The following is a 23118-nucleotide window of genomic DNA, read 5'->3' as shown; positions in this document are numbered from 1 at the left end:
GCTCATGGGGAGATAGATTGTCGTTAATTTTTCAGTTACAAATGCTACCTTTGGCCACATAATTGCAATTTTATACTCTCTCAGACTTCGACATTATATGTTATATAAATCAAAATTTCCATCTTTGCCGCAGAAAATTTGGAAGTTTAGGAGTCATCATCTACCTTAATAAGCCTGAAATCAGAAGCCCTGAAAATAATCATCTTGCTCTAAGCTGCAGTTAGTAAATGTTATGCTCAACGGATGATAAGCTGGGCACTGTATCTTCATAATATATGTAAGCAGCTGTCACCTGTTCAAATCTAAGAACAAAATGCGCATGTTTTGGCTCTACAAATTTCCTTCAAAGTCTGAAATCTGGAGGTGCATGCCTTCTGAAGAAGTGCCAAAGAGTACCCTTTTCCATCCTTTTAATGGGATCTAGATTTATGGACCCAATGATGTTATGATCACATCCAAGAGAACATATTTATGACAATCTCAAGTACATATGCAGGAAAGTTGATCTTCCAAATCATTCTTGGCATGCGTTACGAACAGAATTTTCAGATATTTTTCCAATGTTTTGGTGATGCAGGTCCGTGCATGATGGGTGCCAATGATGGTGCATACGATGTTATCTTAAAAGTGTTGCATCTGATGGATGATTTCAGGATTGTTGCTACGATGATTAAGCAAGATAGAGTAAGGCTTTGCTGCAAAACTCCATGCACTGCTGCTTTCCCTGTCCAACGTGGTAGGAGGGGATCCAGTTTCATGCAATAGAATGACGAGGTTTGGACCATCCAACTATTACGAGTCCTCATTAATCTCTTTATTGCTTGAGGTATCTAAGGTGTTTCTCGCAATACAAACGTTCGAGTTTTTGAAATGGTTCTCTTTTTGCACAAAATTGCTTGTGATGGAAATCTACACTAAAGAAACAAAGTTTCAGATTATGACCCATTAAGCAAGATCGGAATATATAGATCCAAAATGACAAGTAGTAGCTACAGTCTCAAGAAAGTGTAATTGTAAAGGATGGTTCAACTCGGCGCTTTCTTGGTTTTATAATCAGGTAGGTAACGTGTGATAGAAAACCACAGCCTCTGATCGGTCACAAGTTATGTTGCTAAGAGAACCACCCAAACTTTGACTCGTGACCGATTGCGCACGTAAGAAGTTGATGGTAGGCTCATGCAATTCTTCCTAATTGCACAATCTCTGTTTGTCCACCTAATCTTAGGCCCCGAGCAACCAACCCAATTATGCCTATTTATCTCTGTGCTAGCTTAGTTCGCAACCATACTTGATCATGTGCTTGCATAAAAAAACCACATATCAAATTTGATCGCAAATGACATCATCCATTTGCATCACTTGAATCAATATAGGCATCAAAAATTTTCTGAAACTGCTCATGAGGAAGGCAGAAAATCCTCTACATGTTTGAAGCTTTGGCTCTAGCGCAAGCGACAAACAGATGCAACTACCAGTTCTTGACTCCAATTAGTTTAGTTTCCATTCGTGCTGATGCAACCACTATTTCAAGAATCAACGCACAAGATAGTGATGCAAGTGACATTTTTCTATCTAATTAAATCCCCAATGCATGAGGTTCAATGTAATTGCACCCATAAAAAAGTCTAAATAAACTGCATTAGACTTCTAGTTCCAATAAAAATATTAAATCAAACATCAAACCACCAATTTATCCTCCAGATCAAAGCCAAGTAGTTTAATTACTAAATAATCATTCCATCCCTTTCAATGCAATAAGGAATTCCTCTCTATGCCGATATCGCTCTTCAAATATTGATAGTCTATGATTGTAAGCCTTATTACACTCATTATAATTGGCTGAACATGCGAGTACAGATCCAAGCTTATTCCAATCCCATGCATAACAGCATAGCACATATACAGAATATTGGCATATCTATCCCTCTAATTTATCTCAACTAATAGAATAGAACCCTTGCAAAGTCTTCTCCTAAGCACTGAGATATCAAGGCATCTATCTATAGCTCCCTAGTCCCGGACCACCTTAAGGAATAGTCTAGCCTGGGGCTGGTGAGGCTGTTCCTTTATTTTTTACCTTTTTGGTGAATTACTCCCAAAAAGTAAAATTCCACGCCAGCTCCCTACCAGCCAGCCTGTCCCTCCCAATTCGGGATTCGTGCTAAGGTACGTCGCAACTTCACTTTTGTCACGGGCGCCTCGTGCTTCGCTCCCAACCCGTCCAAGCTTCCCCTCTTCCCTTAAAGTTCCCCTACTCTCCATCTCCTATCAGCTCTTAAGCTCTTTAGCTTATTAGCTGATCCAGATGAATAACAAGGCGACTACAAATTGCTCTACACAATATTTTGCTGCCTAAAGACCAACAACTCTGGTCTGAGCGGGTTCGGCACCAACCATTTGTTGCAGATATTGTTTGTCTAAGACCTCGTTTGGCAGAGTAGGCCCGTTAACGAGCCGAGCTGCTTGGGCTCGGTTTGGGCTTGGCTCAGTAGTCAAACGAGCCCGAACTCAAAATAAGGCCCGTTTAAACCCGAGCTCGAGCCCAAACAAGCTCAAGCCCAAAATGAGACTCGTTTAAACCTGAGCTCGAGCCCGAGCAGCTCACGAGCCCATTTGGGCTCGTAACTTAACACTGTATGGACCCTTTTTGAGTCTCCCCCCTCTCCTCTCCGGCCCCCTAATATTCTCTCTCTCTCTCTCTATTTTGTTATGTGCGGAGAGTCGCTCTGAGCCCTAATCGGTGTAATATTTTATTATGTGCGGCATTCTCCCAGTATTCTCAGTGGGTGGCTCTCAAAACCCTAGCCCTAATCGTGTAATATTGGAGAATAGAGAGGGGAAGAAGAGGAAAAGCGGTAGAACACGAAGCCGGGCGGCTGCGAACCGCCATCCGACGTCGGAGATGGGGAAGAAGAAGTGACAGTGGCTTGGACAACAGCAGTTTCGAAGGCGACGAAGGCAACCGACCCGATTGTGAGCTCGGCACAGAGGGATGGGGATTAGCCTTGCTCGGCCTTTTGTTTAGGGCGATCGGAGGTGGGATCATCTTTCGAGACGCAGGGGGTGTCATGGCGAAAGCCATGATGGCGGGAGCAGCGCTGCAGGGGAGATCGCGGAAGAAGAAGAAGAAGAAGAAGAAGAAGTATTTTTCTTTTTTTCCCTCTTTCTTCACAATGTTCTGTCTCTAAGACTTTTCCGTGCCCACACAAAAAAAATATGTTTGGTGAATTTTATCAATAATTTATACTGGTTATGGTGTTTAATGTATACTGGATCCTTGTTATTGAGCTCGAGCTCGAGCTTGGGCTGCTCGTAATTGAAATGAGCTTTATGAGCTCAAGCTTCCCAAGCAAGCCCGAGCTCGAGCCCAATACAGAGCTCGGTACTAAGCCTGAGCCCAAGCTTCTGTGAAACGAGCCGAGCCCGAGCCTCCGAGGCTCCCAGGCTCGGGCTCAGCTCAGTTCGTTAACAGGCCAAGGCCTATGGCAGAGCAATTGACAATAGAGCTTTCAAAAGTAAAATTTTTTGAAGTAGAACTTTTTAAAGTAGAGATTTTATAAAAAGCTATTTATTGTTTGATAACTCCATTTTTAAAGTATTGTGAGACTTTAATATTTGTTTGGTAAACAAACTGAAAAGTACTTTTGGTATGACAAAATAACCATAAAGAATATTACATAGTATTATACAACAGAGCATAATAAAATATAATATATATTAATATATAAATATATAATATAGTATAATATTACTGTAATGTAATATAATATTATTATAATATAGTAATATAATATAGCATAATAATATAATATAATTTGATATTATATAACATAATATATCAATGTATTATGATATAATGTAATATAATATTACATTTATAGTATAATGCAATAATAAAGGCATAAAATATTATAATTATTATTATTATATTTTAATATTATTATTTTTATAATTCTTATATTTTATTATGGATATTTTGGTCCCAAAAAAAAAAATTATAACTCAAAACAGCTTTTCGACGGACCTAAAAGTGTTTTTCTAGAGAAGCTCTAAAATGTAGCTTCTCCCAAAAAGTTGTTTTAGTTTTTTGGCAAAGCTAAAACAACTTTTCTTTTTCTTTTTACTAAACACTCTTATTTCATCTAAAAGTGCTTGTAGATGGTCAGAAAGTGCTGCCAAATAGGGTCTAATTAGTTGGCTGATGATTATGGAGAATTGTCAAACATTAATTAACAAAGCATGTAGCATGATGGATGTGGTTTGCCAATTAAGATAACTTTTGTTTTTTGGCGGGCCATATCCTAGGAACATGTACAAAGACTCCACACATTAGCTACCATGAAAGGCATAGGATAAGAATCCGATCAAAAGCTAATTGGATGCAAATAGCCATAGTTTTATAGCATGGTTAGGCAAAGTTCTCACGCCTGCTAATTGTTTCATGTTGAAATCACTATTTGTCCTAAAAGCTTAAGCTAATAGGATGAGGTAGATTTATTTATATATTTTATATTTTCTTACACTCTCTCTCACATGTGGGCCGGACTTTTTTTTAATGGACGAGCCCAACATCTGAAATTTTTAATAATGGGATTAAAGTGTGCGAAGAAAGGGTTCTAACTTAGGATCTCTGCTCTGATACTATGTTGAAATCACCATGTGTCCTAAAAGCTTAAGCTTATAGGATGAGGTAGATTTATTTATATATTTATATTTTCTTACACTCTCCCTCACATGTGAGCTAGACTTTTCTTTTAATGGGTGAGCCCAACATGCGATTTTTTTTTTGAAATTCAAATTTTTAACTATCATGACAGTTAAGAATTCCTCTTTTGGTGACTCCAAATTTGGCAACTGTTATGACAACTAAGAATTTCTCTTCTAGTGAGTCTAAATTTGAATGAATTTGAAATTCAAATTTGAATGAATTTGAAATTCAAATTTGAATGAATTTGAAATTCAAATTTGAATGAATTTGAATTCAAATTTGTAGCTGTCATAACAGCTATGAATTTCTGGGAATGGGCTTCTCCTTCACTTGCGCAGAAGACTCGGTCTCTTCTGGTGAGTTCGTTCTAACACGCCACCGCAATCGAATAGGCAGTTCTTGCACATGAAGATTGTCTCAAAGATACGTGAACCTCACTACTGATAGAGGTTTTGTGAGTAGATCGGCTATTTGATCTTTTGACGATAAAAATGACACTCTCAATTGTTTCTTCATCATCTATTCTCATACGATATGGAAATTGATTTCAATATGCTTCATTTTGGCACGGAAGACTGGATTGGAGGAGAGGTAGGTAGCACCTATGGTGTCACACCACAATGTAGGAGTTTCCTGTAGAGGCAAATGAAGATTGTTAAGTATGGACTGCAACAATTGAAGCTCCGCAGCGATGCTGAACAAGAATTTATATTCTGATTCAGTGCTACTTCTTCCAATTGTTTGTTGTTGTTTGCAGCTCCAACTAACGAGGTTTGCACCATGAAAAATACAATAAGCACTAACACTTCTTCTGTCATCACAGTCCCCGACCCAATCAACATCGGTGTAACCATGCAGAGTATGATGCGAATGAGAGGATAAGTGGAGATCATAGAAAATTGTGTTTTTGAGATACCTTAGTATTCTTGTAATAGCTTGCCAGTGAGGTACCCAGAGTTGATGCATATATTTGCTGACTCTATGGACTGCAAATGTGATGTCTGGTCTTGTAAAGCCCAAATAGCGTAAGGCACCAATAGTACTTTGATAGAGATGGGGATCATCAAATTCTTGACCTTCAAATTTTGATAACTGACAGGAACTAGACATCGGGATACTGCAAGGTTTAACTTTGTCCAGAGAGATCTTTTGTAAAAGATCAACGATATACTTTCGTTGACGTGGGTGGAGATAGGTGATATCAAAACGATGGAAGCACTTGTGGACTGTGTGTTCGGGCTTTTCACATAATTGGCACCAAAGTGAGGAGTTATTGTCACCATAGGAATTGCGGTTTGAGATGGAATTGTTTCCCAGACCATTACCACCCCGCCAACATCATATTGCTCACGTCGCCGTCCTCGATAATTATTAGAATTGCTGTGGCCTCGGCTCGAGGAATTGTTTTGTTGCCTTGTTGCAACGTTGGCATAACCTCCTGGTAAGGATAGGGGTAGGTTGTTGTGGATGATGCGAGCCTCACTAGTAAGGAGTAGGAAGTATACCTCTTCTAGTTGTACTGAGTCCTGGCGGGAGTTGATCATTGCAACCATAGAGTCGTACTCGGGGCCAAGACCCGCAAGTATGTGGGTTAAGATGTCATCACACATCATCGGTTGACCAGCTATGGGAAGTTCAACTAATCCTATACAGCTCACTGCACGGAAGTTCAACTAATCGGTTGACTAGCTCACTGCACGGAAGTTCATCGGTGAGTCTCTTGATATGCATGAAATAATCAGTAGCCGACATGTTACCTTTCCATGCGAGTTGAGATCGCACTTGGACGGCTTTGGCTCTAGATTGAGCAGTAAAGGCAGTTTCAAGGGCATACCAGACATCTCTGGAAGTTGTACAGTGGACAACTTGAGCGAGCACTTCATCGGTGAGTGAGGAGTTGATTGCACTAAGAATGAGGTTATCTTTTCTATCCCATACAGCATAATCGGGATTTGGAGAGGTAGAGCCGTCAGGTGCAGTGAGCTCAGTAGGAGGTTTTTTTGTAGTGCCATCAATGTACCTGAACACTTGTTCTTCTTTGAGGTATGGCAGCATCTGTGCTCTCCATATGGGGTAGTTGTTGCGGGTGAGTTTGGAGATATTGGGAGTGAAATTGGGATTGAAAATGGGAAGAGAGGTTGTTGTGTTATTGGAGGTAGAAGATTGAAGAGAAGACATATTGAGTGACGTTTGTCTTAAAGATCTGATACCATGTTGAAATCACCATTTGTCCTAAAAGCTTAAGCTGATAGGATGAGGTAGATTTATTTATATATTTTATATAGCGCATTTGATGGGAATGGATTGTGGGGTGAGGCTTGGTTCAAGAGCCACAGGGTCAAATTTTGTGATTGTCCATAGTGCAATTGGCGTGGATAAGCATATTTTGTGTATTTGTATAGTTGGGGAACGAGCTTGAAATCATAATTTGAGCCTAAAATTCAACGTCAAGTTCATGTTGCTTTTTATCTTGATGATCATGTTTTGAAGTCAAAAGCAAACCTACTAGGATCAAGCTCCATTTAATTGATCTCAAACTTGTACTCATGCATGTATAGACACATTTATGCCTCTACAAACAGTTTAACTAATCCTACCATATTGAATCCCATCTAGCTAACTGCTTGATGGCAACTACTGTCCTTTCATGGAAAGACAAAACACAGGACCTTATTGTGAAAGGTATCCATACCTTCAGCATGGTGATCATAACCTATCTCTGCAAGTAGCTTTTATGGTTGGGGAGGAGGTATGATTTGGTTACTGCTTCCAACAAACACAAACGTTCAGCAGCAGTATTTTATTATCTGGTCGTTCAGTAGGTTAAACAACTAATTCCCACCTCTTGTAACTAATCAAGTATCCATGAATCCATTGAAATGGCCATAGATAGAATCCATCACTAACGTGGTCTAAAGGTGTTAGATTAAAGAAATCGAAAGAGAGTCATATTGTTACAATATTTCTTGTCACGCCTTCAAGCCAAAGGTTCAGGTTGTATCATTGGCACAAAAGAATGCCATTCATGATATCGTCTCTCGGATCGTGCATCATACAGATCTTAAAGCACTCTGAATTTTTTTTTTTTCCTCTCATCCATCTCGGCAGATTTTGAAGCATTCTTACAAGATCTAAAGGTGGATTCGCGCGAAGACAATGCCATGGGCAACCGAAAGCTGGGAGGGAGGGCGGGCTGCTCCTTGGGCACAGGTTCAATGTAGGCGAGCTCCTTTTCGGCGAGAAAGAAGGAAAAGAGAGTTGCGAGTGAGTGAGAGAGAGCGCACGCAAACGAAGAGGAGAGAGAGAGAGAGCAAAAGGAGAATTCCAGGCGTCATATTGTTGACGGTGAGAAGTGCTCTCTCTCCATATGTGTGTGTCTCTCTTGATTGCAACCTTGCGTACGACCCAAGCGTTCCCCACCAGTATTCAAACTATCCGTTAGTGGGGACGGGGGCTTTAACTTTATTGCATTTATAAAAATTTAATGGATCGTTTTTTCCGTTCTTTATGTTTACTAAATTAGTGAACCGAGGATCCTATGGGAAGCGGCCGCGTGGAGGAATCACCCTCATGAGCGGAGCGGTTTTCGGACAGCGCTACCGTTGTCTCTGTGTGTGAGAGTAGTTGGCCAGCTCAACCCCGTCGGGTTTCGCGTTTTATCGAGCTCAGTATCGTACCGTATCATCTCTTCATCTCGTGACCAGTAGAAGCTTGCACGTAAATGACTAAATCGCCCTCGTTCTCAAACAGGGTATTCGGTATTCCTGTCCTCGTCAAATACATCTTTTCCCATAATACTTTTTCACTAAGCAGGTGTTGGCACCTTATTTATTATTGGATTTATACATTCCATTACTTTAATTTATGTACAACTTAATACTTGTGATTGAACTTTGTAGAATTTAGAAAGGGATTAGTTGTACGATCCATCCTTTGATTTAGTAGTATTTATATAATTTTTTTTATGAGAATCTTGTGCATATAATATCTATTTTATGGGGAGGATGGTGGTTTATTGGATAAAAAAACTATATAAACAAGAGAAAATAATTTAGTTAATTGGCTAGCTAGAGCTTTTATTTTTAAAAAAATGATTAGAATTTGGACTTAATGTACCTATATTGTCTCAACTATGATTTGGTATAGTATATCTGGAGATTGGATGTGTAATATATTATATGCTATGACCTCCTAATTTAAATTAGAATCCAAACACATATTAGATAACCAACTTAATTATATTTAATTAGTTTATTTAATAGATGTAGAATTTATAACCTCATCTTCTTATTATATTTAGATTAAAAATGGTTTATTTAGGGGATCCACATCCACTAGCAATTCTAATTATATGATGCTGGTTGGAAAATTTGGTTGGAGAGGTAATTACTTCATATTTGATTTGTTTCCAACTATCAATTCTCTAAAATTAACTTAAAACTTAAGCAACCCAAACTAAGCATGATCCATCCAACTCCCTAATTTCTAACACGAACACAAATATGTCAAATAACATTGCATCAAATATGGTTGGATACTCAAGTACGTGATGCTTGCGTATATAAATTATGAAATCAAATGGTGTTGCTTCACGGGACTTCAGCTCTGGCCGTTTCCCGCATGTCCAAGAGGGTGAAATCGGTAACTAGGAAACTGATGGCGCAAAGGAACGCCGTATCTTCAGGTCCGAGGGCACCAGATGGCGAGCTAATCCATCAAGATGCGTGCCATCAGGAATCGAACGGACCACAACGAGCGTATCAGGTCGCTGTCGCGTTCTAGACCTCGTGTCGCGAGATGTCACGCTCCAGGCGTCATATCGCGCGCGTGGTGTCGGGGTTCTCCGGGACGAGGATTAAAGGAGGCAGCAGCAGCAGCAGGGGAAGAAGAGAGAGACGGACTATAAAGAGCCCCGGGACAGAGCCAGGACAAGCCCCCAAATCCGCCCTCCTCTCCTCGCCGCCCAAACCAGAGAGAGCGAGAGAGCGAGAGAGAGAGAGAGAGGGGAGAAGAGAGAAGAGGGAGAGAGAGAGAGAGGGAGGTTTCTCCGCTCCAAAGCCATCCCCATTGCCGTCGAAGCTCTCAAATCTTTGCTTCCTCCGCTTGCAGTTCCTTGCTCCCTCTTTCTTCCAGCATTGTTCGGATCGGGAGCTTGAGGAGCTTTTTGCTTCGGTTTTCGGTCGAGAGTAGAGGGAGGGAGTGGACTGGGGAGTGTTTTGAGCGATCGTGGTCGGATGAGGTGCGGATTCTTGCGTTTGGAATATTCTGGTGAAAGATTTCCCTAAAGGTAGAGATTAGTGGGGTTGGTTTGGGCTTTTTGTCCAGAAAATTTGATTCTCTTGTGGTTTTCTCGGGGAATGGTTGCAGAGTGGAGGCAGGTTGGTGCAGATGGGTGGAGAGAGTGGGAGATGAGGTATTTTTAATTATTTTTAACCCTAGAATTTGGTTTTGTTGATGCTTGATTTAGAGAAAAAATGAGTAAAATAGGTGGAAGAAGGACGGATTTGATTCATTATTTACTTTGGAATTTGATGTGGTCTCTTTTGTAGTTTGGAGGACTTTTTTTATCAACGAAGAAATCTAAGGAGTGTGTTGAGTGTTCCTTACAGCTCTGAGAGATTTCTGCTTGGCTCTCTAAATTTCTAAAGTTTTTTCGTGTGGTCATAATAAAATACAGGTACAACTTTCGACACTAATTATTTGCTTTTATATGACTGAAATTTTGTCAGTTTGTTCTATATTGATTCAAGGAGCTTGGAATCGATGTCAATAACTAGATTTATGTCTTGGAAAGAAATCCTTGAGAAAGTCGATAATCTGACTTACCTATCCTGAGAAATGTTTTTATCAAAATTGATAATATTATGCGCATATATTGATTATTTACTGAAAGCATGCCATGTGGCAACAAGAATTAAGAACTATGGTTCTCAAGATTGTGTCCATGGATTATGCTGTAATTGGTTATTATTGCAATTTTTTCAGGAGTTAATGCTGAAAATAGGCCCTGTTTTAGTTCCTGTTGGAAGAAAAGATTTCTTAATTTTTGACGATAAAGGGAACAGACACTGACATTTTCCAGCATTCCTTTTCTTATATTTTTTATTCTAGTTTTGTGGAAAATGATTTATTCTGTCTTTGATTCAAAAGTTTCACTTGTTAATCTGGCAGGTCTTTTAGTAGAAAAATCACAAATGAACAGTAACCGACAGATGGAGGTTCATTACATAAACACTGGATTTCCTTACACTGTCACAGAAAGCTTTATGGATTTGTTTGAAGGCCTCGCATATGCTCAGGCTGATGTTGCTCTTGCAGAAGCTTTTCAAGATCAGGTGGCTTGACAAAAGTGGCATATCTATCTCCATTCCATGTGATAAGGGAATTCAATTCTTTGCTTCAGAGAGTGTGGAATTTCTCATTCTTTCTGGCATGGCATTTAGTAGATTATATATGTCTTTAGATGTCTGGACAATTGGGTTTACTAATAATATGTGGGTTCAGTTTTCTTTTTGCGAGTTATTAGCAATAACCTGTGTCACATTGATTTATGATTATGATAGAAATTTCGTGGTTAAATTTGTTTAGATAGTAAGGCCCCTGCTTAGTATTAAAAATCATTTATATAGATGTGCAATCTATGCTGTTTTCTGTAATAATACGTTGATCCTGATTTTACTTAGAAATTAATTAGTTTCCTCACCTCCATGGTGCAGGTGATATTAATTATTTGCTTTCTTAACCATACACATGCTCTTTTTTGCTTCTCTTTTCTCAGAATATCATACTTTTTATGTTAACACATTTATACAAATTATGTAAATGTGAGAGAATAATATGCATCTCTCGATTATCACATACATTTGCTTCTTTGAGTTCTAGTTTGCGAATCCTGGCTGTGATTTCACCTGTATCAAATATATAGAGCTGATAATCAATGATTAATGGTACTTTGGATAATTAGTTAATATTTATGTGTTTTTTATGCAGGGAAATCCTTACTGGTCAATGATGCATACAAACTTGTATAAATATGGATTGTCTGATTCAGGCACTAATAGTTTTTATTACAGCTTTGACCATGCCTATGAGATAAATGATTACACACCCAGATTAGATGGAGGAAGGAGGACTTGGGACAACACAACAACATTGAACAATGTTGATTCAACACAGGTAGCTGTGCATGGAGGTGTCAATGCTGATGTAAATGCAAATGCAAATCCTAGCACTGAGGAATGTAAGTTTTGACTCCAAGGCTATCATTTATTCAGCATATATTAAATAATTCTGCTCAAAAGCTTATTTGCAGGGACTTTGAATTTTGAGTTTTTATAATGTGCTGGACACGAACATTTCATGGTACTCCATAACCCTAATAAAAGAAAATGCTTGGCCTATTACATCCAAATGTTTGGCACTTTTTTATAAAAGTTGCCAAGCCTAGCCTAATATATAGCAATAAGCTTTATCAATTGAGCAATTGGTCCAATTGATTATACATAATTACATCCATTCATATTACCAAATACATGTACACAAATCTATGATATGAATGCCCCTCCCCCTTTCCTGTTTCCCTTGTGTCAGATTTTTTGAAGATTTCGGTGTTCAATTCTTTTGGATACCTTCTAAAATCAATAATTAGGTGAAGCTTGTTTCATTGGTGGAAAATTAAGATCTTGTGGTTGGTCTCTGCTATTAAGTGCCATTAGGTCATGAGGTGAAAACTCAGCTCCCCTTCATTGCCTTGTGTTATTAAGGAAAAACCACTCTTTAGGCATTATGTCATTGAGATATTGCTCTAGTATTGTTGATTGGCTTGGAGCCATAAACTAAACTGATTTGATCTGGATCCATACTGGACTTCATAAGCCTAGCTGTCCTCTCTCCAGCTGTTGAGTAAGGTGATGAAAGAGAGGAGAGCCTGATGGTAGAAACAGAATTAGAGTCTGCCACACATCATCATTCATTAGCCTTCTCATCCAACCGCTCCTCTTCTCAACCATTTCATAGAAAAGAGAGAACAATAACTAAGACTGCTTCCAGGGGGACCTTAGTGAGATAAGATTAAGAGAGAGAGAGAGAAGAAGCAAATTTCTTTTCCACTGATATAGCCATGCCATTAATTCATTTTTCAGATAATTCATAGCTATCCACTAGTATTTTTTGTAGTAGAGAGAAAAATAATAATGTCTGAATAATTTTATTAAAATGAGCTGATTTTTATCGGTTCTTAGGTCCTGTCCATAAGGTTTACGAGCTTAGTTTAGATAACTTTTCAATTCTGTTTTTTCTTCATTTAAGATTCAAATTGTTACTAGTCATTATAAAGAGATTACCATCATGAAGATAATTCAAGACTAGTCTTGAAGCAATTGGCTTTGGTCTCATTACCAGCTCAGTTCCTATGTGTGGAATGTGGTATTTGATTATCAGTTAAGCTTTCTAAAATCATCGCATTAGATGTTTTAAGTTGTGATCCAGAAATGACATTAGTTTCCTCCTTGCTTGGATCAAGGGCAGATGTCAAAATTTTTTATCATTCAAATGATCATCGATAGGTTTATAATGATTTCATACTATCTAGTAGTTTTTTCAAAGTCTGATAACTTTAATTCTTTGAGGTTATGTAATAATAGTTTGTATGACAAAATGCCTGGCTTAGCTGCTCCAAATGCAAAAAATTAGTTAGAAGACTGCTAGGTACATTTAACTTTATAAGCTTTAAACTTCTGGTACCTGATATAAAGTTGCTGAATCTTTATGAAATTAAAATTTCTTTGAGATTGTGTAGTGCAGTAATATTACCTAGCTGACTTTGTTATATTTATTAAAATAAATTATTTTGGTCACTTGTTAGAGCCCATTGGACAATTTTCTCAGTGTGGATTGCGGACTTAAACATAACCCATGGGACTAGTTCTACTTTCAGCTTGTTTTATTTTTTTCATGTTGGACTTGTGCATGGTTTGCCGTCTTGGTACTGGACCCCGTACCGGTGCCACACTAGCACAGTGTCGATACGATACGGCACGGAATTTTTTTGGTATATCGAGTATCAGTATGCCACCCATACCGGGTACCGGTACGTAACCGTTATTGTACAGTATGCTCTGTACTGCCCAGTTTAGGCCGGTATGGCATACCATGGACTTGTATAATTCGTGATGCGAACCGTGATTCATTTAGTCTTATTCTCTTGTCCAATAGAATGTTGTAAGCTGGTGGTTATTAGCCCTGTTGGCCATGTAGGCATTGTAAGCCTTCATAATGGGGTGGGTTACTTGGAGTCTGGTGCCTCTTAGTAAATCAAATCTAGTCTCAATGGAAGTCCTTGATTGAGATGGAAAATACCTATTAGTATAGGACTCAAGCTTTGAACCTTATTTTTGGTCAATGCCAATTGAGGGATACATATTTTATGACTTCCCTTCCTCTCTCTCTCCCTCTTTCTCTGACTCTCGCTTGTTCATGTGCATCATCTATCTACATCTGATTTTTAGGGTGGGATCAGTACCTAAATTGCTGGGCTTATAGGTGTAATATGAATTCTTATGTTTCAAACTGATTTACAGTAAGATTCATTTTTTTTAATTCAAAAATAGAATAATTTTATTCATTTAAAAATAAAGATGACTAAATATATTTTTTTGGGTGGATAGGACTTTTAAGATGGAGTTTGGCTCTAATAATGCTTGTTGGCTGCATAGTGAAGTCTTTTGACCTTTTTGGGCTTCAAATTGAAGAGGCCAATGAGAGGAAGATTCCATCTACGGTGGGATGGAGATGTTAGGTGGTTGAGGAATGAGGAAGTTGAGGGTTGGTTTGGGATTACAGGAAAAATAGGAAGCCACTCATAAAACCAAGATTCGTCGAACCGACACCGAGACCCTTACCGGTCGGCGACCGGTACTGTTCGGTACCAGTTCGAACCGGTACCGAATCGGAGTGCTGGTTCACAGACCGACACATCCTAATTTTTATTTTTTTCTCTTTTTCGAACTTTTCTATAAATTTAAGCTTAATTTGCTTTTTTTTTGTTATTTTCTTGATGTCTTTTTGATGTTTTTTGATGTTTCTATGATTCCGTTATGAGTTTGATGATGTATCTTATTGCTTCAAAATGATACAAATCATAAAATAAACAATATAAAATTATACTCAAATCAAGATACAATTAATTGCATACTTTTAAAGTCCAACAAATACACATAATGATATCTAAAATCGGGTCAAGTGGCAATGCCTCTCGTAGATATCCAGATCATCACCATAATCAGGAGACACATCAACCCATCTTTCTAATCAAGTGGCGTTGTAGTCTTGTATGCTCATTCCATAAGACATGCGTGCCAGGTTATAAGTACTCTCGGATTTCTCGCTGAAGCTCTAGCTCTAGCTCTAGCTCTGAGAGCTGTCTTCTGGCTGATAATACGATTGTGGAGGGGCTCATCCGAATATGCCGATAGCAAAATCTGATCCGTGAGATGCTTGAGACTGGGTAGAAAAGTAGCCACTGGAAGATGCCTCAGATACACTATATCTGTATCCGTATGGATCATAAGCTGTCTGTGGCTGCGGATAATAGGATTTAGTATACGATCTTGAATCTGATACGTCTATGAATCCTACTTCATGTGCGAGGTCATCTGCAGCTGCATCGTATTCTCCTGAACGACCTCGAGGAGCCTGTCTTCTATATGCAATTGTATCCTCGCGGGCTCTACCAGATCATACACCGTGGTCTTTATCCTGTGTAGCATACGTAAATTGAGACTCACCGGTGTATTGAAGACCATCCTTCGGCTATCTCATAAATTGGGACTCCTCCGCTCCCTTCAGTGCCAGCAGATTCATGATCATCAGAATCATCATTATTGCTGCTCCAGGACTCCCTCTCGACACTCTCCATTGGGGCCTTTTGCTTTTTTCTTGGTTTGCTGGGCAGCTGCTTTCTTACCCTTCGTGCTTCTCTCTGCTTGACTATGTTGCCCTCCTGACCGAGTCGATCGGGTAGCGTAGTGGACTCATCCGAGCATCTCTCGATCATGTCTTTGAGGATGTCTCGAACAAGGAGTCATATGGTTACTGGCTTTCCTACGGCTGTGGTTGATAAGATGTAGGAATGCGTGGAATATTATGCTCAGCCCATTGTCCTGCATCAAATCTAGCCTCGCTGGCTACGAAGTTGGCCAGCCGTAGAGGCGATTCTGGCTTGTCAAGCTCCGGCTCTTGCTGCTGGCCTATAAGCCATCCGATCATAGGATTATTGTAATCATCAACGAAAGTACTATGGATCGGATCTGCATACTTGAGCTCAACTTTCTCATGAATATACTTTAGCCTCATCCTTAGATTGTAGTGGATATAAATAAGATCGTTGAGGCGCTTTTGTGTTAAATGATTCCTCTGCTTGTGGATGAGGGCGAAGGTGGACCAGTTGCGCTCACAGCCACTCGAAGAGACCGTCTGGGAGAGAATCCGAATAGCTAGCTGCTTAAGATTTTTTGCAGATAGCCCAAAATGAATCCACCATTCAGCTGCAAAAACATTGATTTAAAATAGATATAAGATAGTATGATATTAGTAACCATCTAATGCTAGGCAAATGTTCTCCTGATGGGTAACTTACTTGGATTCATAGTTATCTTACTCATGACAGCTACTCGCTGTCCGAAGCTGTTGCTGCCCTCTCTAAATAATTTGATCTGTTAAAAAGAATCGTGTTATACTATATTAATAATAGAAGATACCAGTTAACTTGCATATGCCACTTAAGTTAAGTTACCTCTTCTAGACATATGGCCATAACTTCTGGATCAAAATTCATCTTGTAAATGACATTACGCAGAGCTAGCAGAAATTCGTCATCCATACCAATTTCAGCTACGCTGTACTAAAACCGGGGGTTTAGGTATTATGCAGCACATAGAGACCATCTTAGTAAAATTACATAAGTACTGGAGCAGTCTAATTTTTCAATGTTCTTGCTTGCTAGATGCAAGCGCCTACCCATTTGGTAGTCCCACCGCCGCTCAATGATGCCGATGTACTCCTAGGCATGGGCTGGATCTGCTTCCATGACTGAGCCTTTGCCCTCTCATCATGTGATACAGGAAGCCCATTTGGGGGTACCTCTTGCTATCCATGGCCCGCAGCACTTCATATAATGGTTTGATAGCCTTCACTATCGAAGTGGCCCGTTGCCAAAATGTCTACCTCGTCACCAAATCTTCGACCCTACTCCCTTTAATGCCGTGCTGAACATATCTATTTTTCTGCCATTTGGGACTAACAAACATCTGACGTAGTTGATAGTAAACCGTGTGACTTCTGATCTTAAAATCTCTTCTCCTGCAAACCTCCTCATCTGTGAAAAGACCCAAGTATGGTTATAAATATACTTGGTGATGATTTGGGCTATTTTTCCTGTATGTTGCACCCTACGGATCTTCACAATGTCCATCGACATGAGGTCGATACAATGTGCAGCATATGAGGTCTAAAAAATAAGTGGTCGTCGCTCCATCAAGATCCTTCCGACGACCTTATATTATGATCCATTATCAGTGACGACTTGCACGACATTCTCCTCTCCTACTTGATCAATCACCTCCTCCATAAGTTTGAGGATGTACGTGGAGTTGGGCACCTGATCAGAAGCATCAACCGACTTATGAAAGAAAGTCTTTGTATCACAGTATGTTAGAAAGTTGATACTCCATCTGACCAGTCCAACCATCACATATCACAGTCAATCCATATGTAGGACACATGCTCTTGTAGGATGTAATCCATTTTTCTAGTTCCTTATTGCTGTCAAGAAGCTCACCGTAGATGTTCTTCGAGCCTGGAGGATCTACATCGAAACCGGTAGCCTGTATGGAGAAAATGATGGACCTCTAGTATGAATTGTCTGCCACATTTGTTAGGATGTGGCTAAAGTGGAACCAGGATCCAATAGCTCGCCACATATTCTTCTTATCCTTTTTCAACATTGAGTCAACCTTTTGCTACTTTGAATCTCTGCCGGAAAAGGCATGCAGATTTAAATCATGGATTGCTGCTCCTGGTGGAATCTCTCTGGATGACTTCTTTTTGCTACCACAAGTTTCCAGCATAGATGCAATCCAGCCACCGCCTCTGCTAACGCCCTCTCTGATTGAGGAGGTCCTTATTAACTTTGTATCTGCCCTGCTACTTGTAGAATCGAAGCCTGATTCGTAGAACGAGGGCCCAAATCGAGCTCTATGCCTAGCCACCTCCTGCTGCCACTGATCATTCAGGCTTGCTTGCATGGTAGTCTGGATCTGTGCCTCGTCATATGGAGCGTACACCTCTGACTCTCTAGAGTGATAAGAAGGTGGCTCTACCGCTCGGCGTTCCACCTCCGCCTTCTTCTTGGTAGCCCTCTCCTTCGCTGCTTTGAAATTAGCAAAGTGCTTCTTCATCAGTAGCCGAACCTCCAGTGGGCATTAGCGGCACAGATACGTTGCGGTAATCCCCAGCTAAATGTTGCTTTAAATTGGTTCTCTCCTTTTCTGAATTTTGTTTTGCACTAGTTGCATTGCCACTGGTGTCGGCCCTCGAACTCTGTAGCATGCTCCCAGCCAATATCACGCTTTGGGTCCTTTTTTTCTTGATGGCTCCATTCCTACATTGGATCCATCAAGTACGCTAGTTTATCAATTATTTAAGATTAGAAAATTATTAATACGAGGATGATAATTTTTTTATCTTAGAAAATACGTTTGATTTATCCAATACATAATCTTTTTTTTTTATTTTTTATTTTTTTTACATTTTTAATAATTTCTATTTTAAAAAATGTTTATATATTATAAATTTAGAAAAATATGATTTCTACCTTAGAAATTACTTCTGAATTATGTAATACGTACTACTAGTTTTTCATAATTTTTGATATTAATTATATATTTTAAATTATTTTTTATATTTAAAATTAATTTATAAATATTAATAATTTAAAAATTAATTTATAAATATTAATAATTTAAAAATTAATTTTTGCTCAGACCCATGTAGAACCCAATAATGGATGCTACATATATTTTTTAGGCTCTCATGCATGCATAAAAGGTTCTTATTTCTCAATTTTTTTCCAAATTTAGGCCTACGCTATTGTGCACATGATCGTATCAAAACTTGAATGAATGGTTACCAAATATTTATGTAGAGTAGCTTGCATAGCCCTAAATACGTTTCTAATTTTACAGTTTTTTTTATTATGTTTTTTTAATCTGAAAACATATTTATAATTTTTAAGAATTCTATATAATTTGAAATTTAAAATTTTTTATGTCAGCATATACATAGTCCATAGATCTACAACATATAAAAACTCAATCCCAAATAGAAAAATTTGGCATGATTTTCTCTTATTTTTGCAATTTTTGAGCTATTTTTTCATTGTCCTAAAAAAAGAAAGAAAGAAGATAGAAAAAAAGGAAGCACTCCTTATTTATCCTTGACTCTTCCTTATGATAGCCTGAATCAGTATTATAAATTTCTTGGAAAGAAAAAAGGTCCTAAATCCACTACTGATCGTTGGGAAGGCCTTCTTGGGCCTTCCCCTTCAAGGGCGTGCGGCTTTTAAAGCCGATGCCACGCCACAGCACTCGCTGTGGCAATGATTGCCACAGCCCCACAGTAAGCCTCGGATCTAGTGCGAACCAACCGGTTAGCATCGAATCTGAGTCGAACTGGACGGAACTGTCTGGTTCCGTCTGGTTCGGTCGCATCTAATCAGGGGGCCGAAACTATTTTTCATTGGAGAACCGACCTAGTTGGAAACCGAGTCAGCTTGGTACGGGTTGAACCGGCCGGTACGGCTCAGTTCAGCAATCCTTGCCTAAAACATCTCCGAGTCAAAACTTATTTGAAAAGTAAACCATGAAATTTATAGAAACTGCACGTATACTCGTATAGGCTTCAAAGCTTCCTGCAAGGTTCTTATATGAATTTTGTCATGGTATGGGATTTCATTAGTCAACAAAACCTAATCAAAGGCATATATCTAGTAAATAGGAATGTGTATCCCACTCCTACCCTTATTCAATTGCGTTCATTGGTATGTAGCAAATTTAAAAATATGAACTTGAATTTGTATCGAGTGAACCAATGAACTTGGTAACATAGTTTGTATATATTGTGCTCCTCGCATAGCGCAGAGAAGCATTTTCACTTTTGCTCTTTCTATCAACTAGATCATGAACAAGCATGCCGATCCAACACTCGTGATGGTGGGATGCCCTGTTGTCTCACCACTATTTAAAACCTTGTAGACTAGGGAGCAGTTTTATCAAAATTTTAGCTAAAGCTTAGAGCAATTGATCATCTAGAGCTGCTATTGGTGTATCTACTGATATATAAAACAGTAGTCAAGCTGGAAAACTCTTATTATATGTCTGAAATGAGAGCAGGATTGATAAAATAAAGGAATCTCACTAAGAAGTAACACAAGCAGATGTCAAACTTTACTATGGCTGCTATCAGTGACAAACTTATGCAATCAAATACAAGCTCCCAATAAATGGCACATAGGAAAGTTGTAACTCTTTGTGAGAATCAAGGGTTAAAATACTGGGAGAAGGGGTTGTCTTGGTTTTTCTATAGAATGGGACGCCCCTTGTCCTGGCACGTGGGATGGTTCATTTCCCAACTTCTCCCGGTCTCGACACTCGGAATCGTGCCCCATCCCAACATTGGGGTTGGTGGGATGCTCCATCATCCCATCAGTATTTAAATCTTGCTAGTCTCCACATTATACCCAGTCTATACAGAAGACTAAATTGAGAGTATGCTTTGTGAAAGTAAAGACATTCTTAACTAATTAGGGTATGTTTGGATGATTGGGCTGAAAATCCTATGGGATTCATGGGTTGGGCCAGTACAATCAGCAAAATCATAGGATTGCAGGTTGGGCTAGGCCTATATTTATAAATATCCAGGAGTAGCTTTGGAGCAAGTCTTTTTTTCTTCATATGGGATTTGGGTTGGCCCACTCCAAAGCTATTCCTGGGTATTTATGAATATAGGCCTAATCCTATGTTTTTGCTGGCTGTGCTGGCCCAACTCATGAATCCCTTAGGATTTTCAGTCCAAACATCCAAACAGGCCCTTCATAGTTTTCTTCTATGATATTTTAGAAAGTAGAAGTACTTTATCATCATGACAGCATGAATGAGGAATAGGAAAGAAAACATATTATCCATCACAAATAATAGTCAAAAGACTCCAAACAGTCTTAGTTTGGGTTCATTCAATGTGATTTATCGGCTTAATACCTGTCACTTGAGAAAAATGATACCTACAAAAGAGCATTCCAAGAAATCATAATTAATGGCTTGCTACTTCTGTTTTAGCTTTTCCTCCAAAATTTTCTTCTTTTTGCCATTTCCAAGAGTCACGTATGGCAACTTTCTTCGTTTCTGTTTCTAGTGATATTTTTTCTTGTGTTTGTATGTCTATATATATAATTAATTATATTAATATACATACACACACACACACACACATATATATATATATTAATTAATTAATTATGTGAAGGGAAGTTAGTACCTGGCAATATTTATCTTCTGGTTTTCCCTCCACAACTTACTCTCCTGTTTGCCAGTTCCAAGATTCACATTTGGCACCTCACCTCTTTCTTCTATTTCTATTTTTTATCTTTTTTTGCATTTTGGAACTATTGATAGTGATGTATATTATTCTGTTAATATAAAACTCGATTTTTTTTGTTGAGTTATAATATGCTTCTCATATTTTTGATTAGCAGGCATTCGAGCAAGCCATAATGCAAGTGGTCCTCAGGCGAGCTTCTTTAATATGCGTTCTATTTATGAGCAATCATTCTTGTACCTTAGACAAACATATCTCAGAATCCAATCATTATGATTTTTTTATTCCTGTTCTGCAGTTCCTATTCTGCTGCTCATGACTGATTCTGAAACTTCATTATATGAAACTGCAAGTAGTTTTAACAAGAGGCACAATTCTATTAGTATGCATTGCTTGTTGATAAGATAATGGATTTATGTTACACTCGTGGTGGGTTCACTGGTTTACATTTCTGCTAGTGCATGCTATTATATCAACCTCTATTTTATGACACTGCAAGCTATTTAAACAAGAAGTGTAGTTCTATATTTTTATGCATCGAAATCTAATTTCATGTATAGATTTACTAACATCAACTCTTAAGTGGACAGGAACTTTAATTCTTTGTGGGTATCTCTTAACCAAAATTTCACCTTATTTCAATTTTAACCTGATGTATTTAAAATTCTTATACTTCTCCCATCTAGATAGTTTTCCTGTCTAGGTACTAATGATGGTACTTTTAATATCAGCTGTTTGATTTTAAAAGGAAAAAAGTGTTAGAACTGGGTATGCTATAGGGCCTGATCTTGTTACCTAACAAAAATTCTGTAGTCTTAGAATACCAAAACATATCATAAAGAGATGAGATCTCTAGCTAAATGGGTTCACAAACCTATCCACTGGTGGGGAACCTACTGGATTCAGAAACATATTAAGCATGCACACATACAAATCGGTAATGGACTCCTAAATCTTGCCGATTGTTACCCAAGCAGCCCACGTACAAATCCGTAACAGTAAGTTAAGGACAAAAATTTTCTCATGTTTCTCTCCTTTGTCACATCTCTTGAACTTTGCATGAGAATCCCATGCCTTATTATTACCCACTCATGAATTGTCCAGACTTCACACCTCTGCACAAGATTGTATGACTTTGAAGCTGTTGTTTTTGATTTTATTCTACAAATCAGCGATCTTTTCCATCATTCATCATCTTTCCTCTATCACGTGGAAAAATTCAGCTTTAGCTCTTTCATCATGTTCATTCGAGGCTTCCTGGCTATGAACAAGGTGACACAACTACAGAAGAACTACAGAATCCTTACACTTAAATGCACAATTAGTAACTATTATCGATGTTCTTGCTGCTACAATGAGGACCTGATTTTTAGACCTCCGCCATGACCTCTGGCTTTAAGTTTTAAACAAAAACTTAGGCCACATTTATGTGAAATTGTCATTGCTAACAATAGGTCTTGTTTAAGCCCTGCGCCCTTCCAGTACTCTTATACAATATATATTTCTTCCTCGTATTTGGTGCATGTTCATCATCTCATTGCTGCTAATTCTTGAATCATTACCTTTCATTAGCTACACATGCATAAGCATGTGCACAATAACTAGTATGTGTTTGTGTATACGATACTATCGATAATATTTGTCCTCAAATACTATTAGCGCAAAATCATTGATACCCTATTTGAAATGGAAATTTACATCATTGATTAAGATCTTCAATGTCTATAAACCGAAAATCAAGTGTCTCGAATATCTGTCACCTG

At 38.6% G+C, this 23118-nt stretch overlaps 1 protein-coding gene across 3 annotated transcripts; it reads left to right on the top strand.

Annotated features, from left to right (window-relative positions):
• The first annotated feature begins 9600 nt into the window (after positions 1-9600).
• LOC120111052 (E3 ubiquitin-protein ligase BIG BROTHER-like) lies at positions 9601-21646 on the top strand. Of its 3 annotated transcripts, none has more exons than XM_039127391.1 (6): positions 9601-9947; positions 10076-10121; positions 10258-10385; positions 10880-11043; positions 11699-11948; positions 21513-21646. In XM_039127391.1, the coding sequence occupies exons 4-6, from the start codon at positions 10903-10905 to the stop codon at positions 21629-21631; spliced, it is 510 nt and encodes a 169-aa protein (XP_038983319.1). In that variant the 5' UTR covers positions 9601-9947; positions 10076-10121; positions 10258-10385; positions 10880-10902; the 3' UTR covers positions 21632-21646. The 3 variants fall into 3 exon arrangements, with proteins under 3 accessions (XP_038983319.1, XP_038983318.1, XP_038983317.1); XM_039127390.1 differs by having other exon boundaries at positions 9601-9995; XM_039127389.1 differs by having other exon boundaries at positions 9601-10121.
• The last annotated feature ends 1472 nt before the right edge of the window (positions 21647-23118 follow it).

This window comes from Phoenix dactylifera, chromosome 6, assembly GCF_009389715.1.
Source record: "Phoenix dactylifera cultivar Barhee BC4 chromosome 6, palm_55x_up_171113_PBpolish2nd_filt_p, whole genome shotgun sequence".
NCBI lineage: Eukaryota > Viridiplantae > Streptophyta > Magnoliopsida > Arecales > Arecaceae > Phoenix > Phoenix dactylifera.
This window is presented reverse-complemented; position numbering and strand designations above follow the sequence as displayed.

Bases quoted from the DNA above. Each gene is read 5' to 3' on its own strand.
- LOC120111052 (XM_039127391.1), top strand. From the start codon at position 10,903: ATGAACAGTAACCGACAGATGGAGGTTCATTACATAAACACTGGATTT. The intron at 11,044-11,698 runs GTGGCTTGACAA...TTTTTTATGCAG, and splicing joins CAGAAGCTTTTCAAGATCAG to GGAAATCCTTACTGGTCAAT. The intron at 11,949-21,512 runs GTAAGTTTTGAC...TTTGATTAGCAG, and splicing joins AAATCCTAGCACTGAGGAAT to GCATTCGAGCAAGCCATAAT.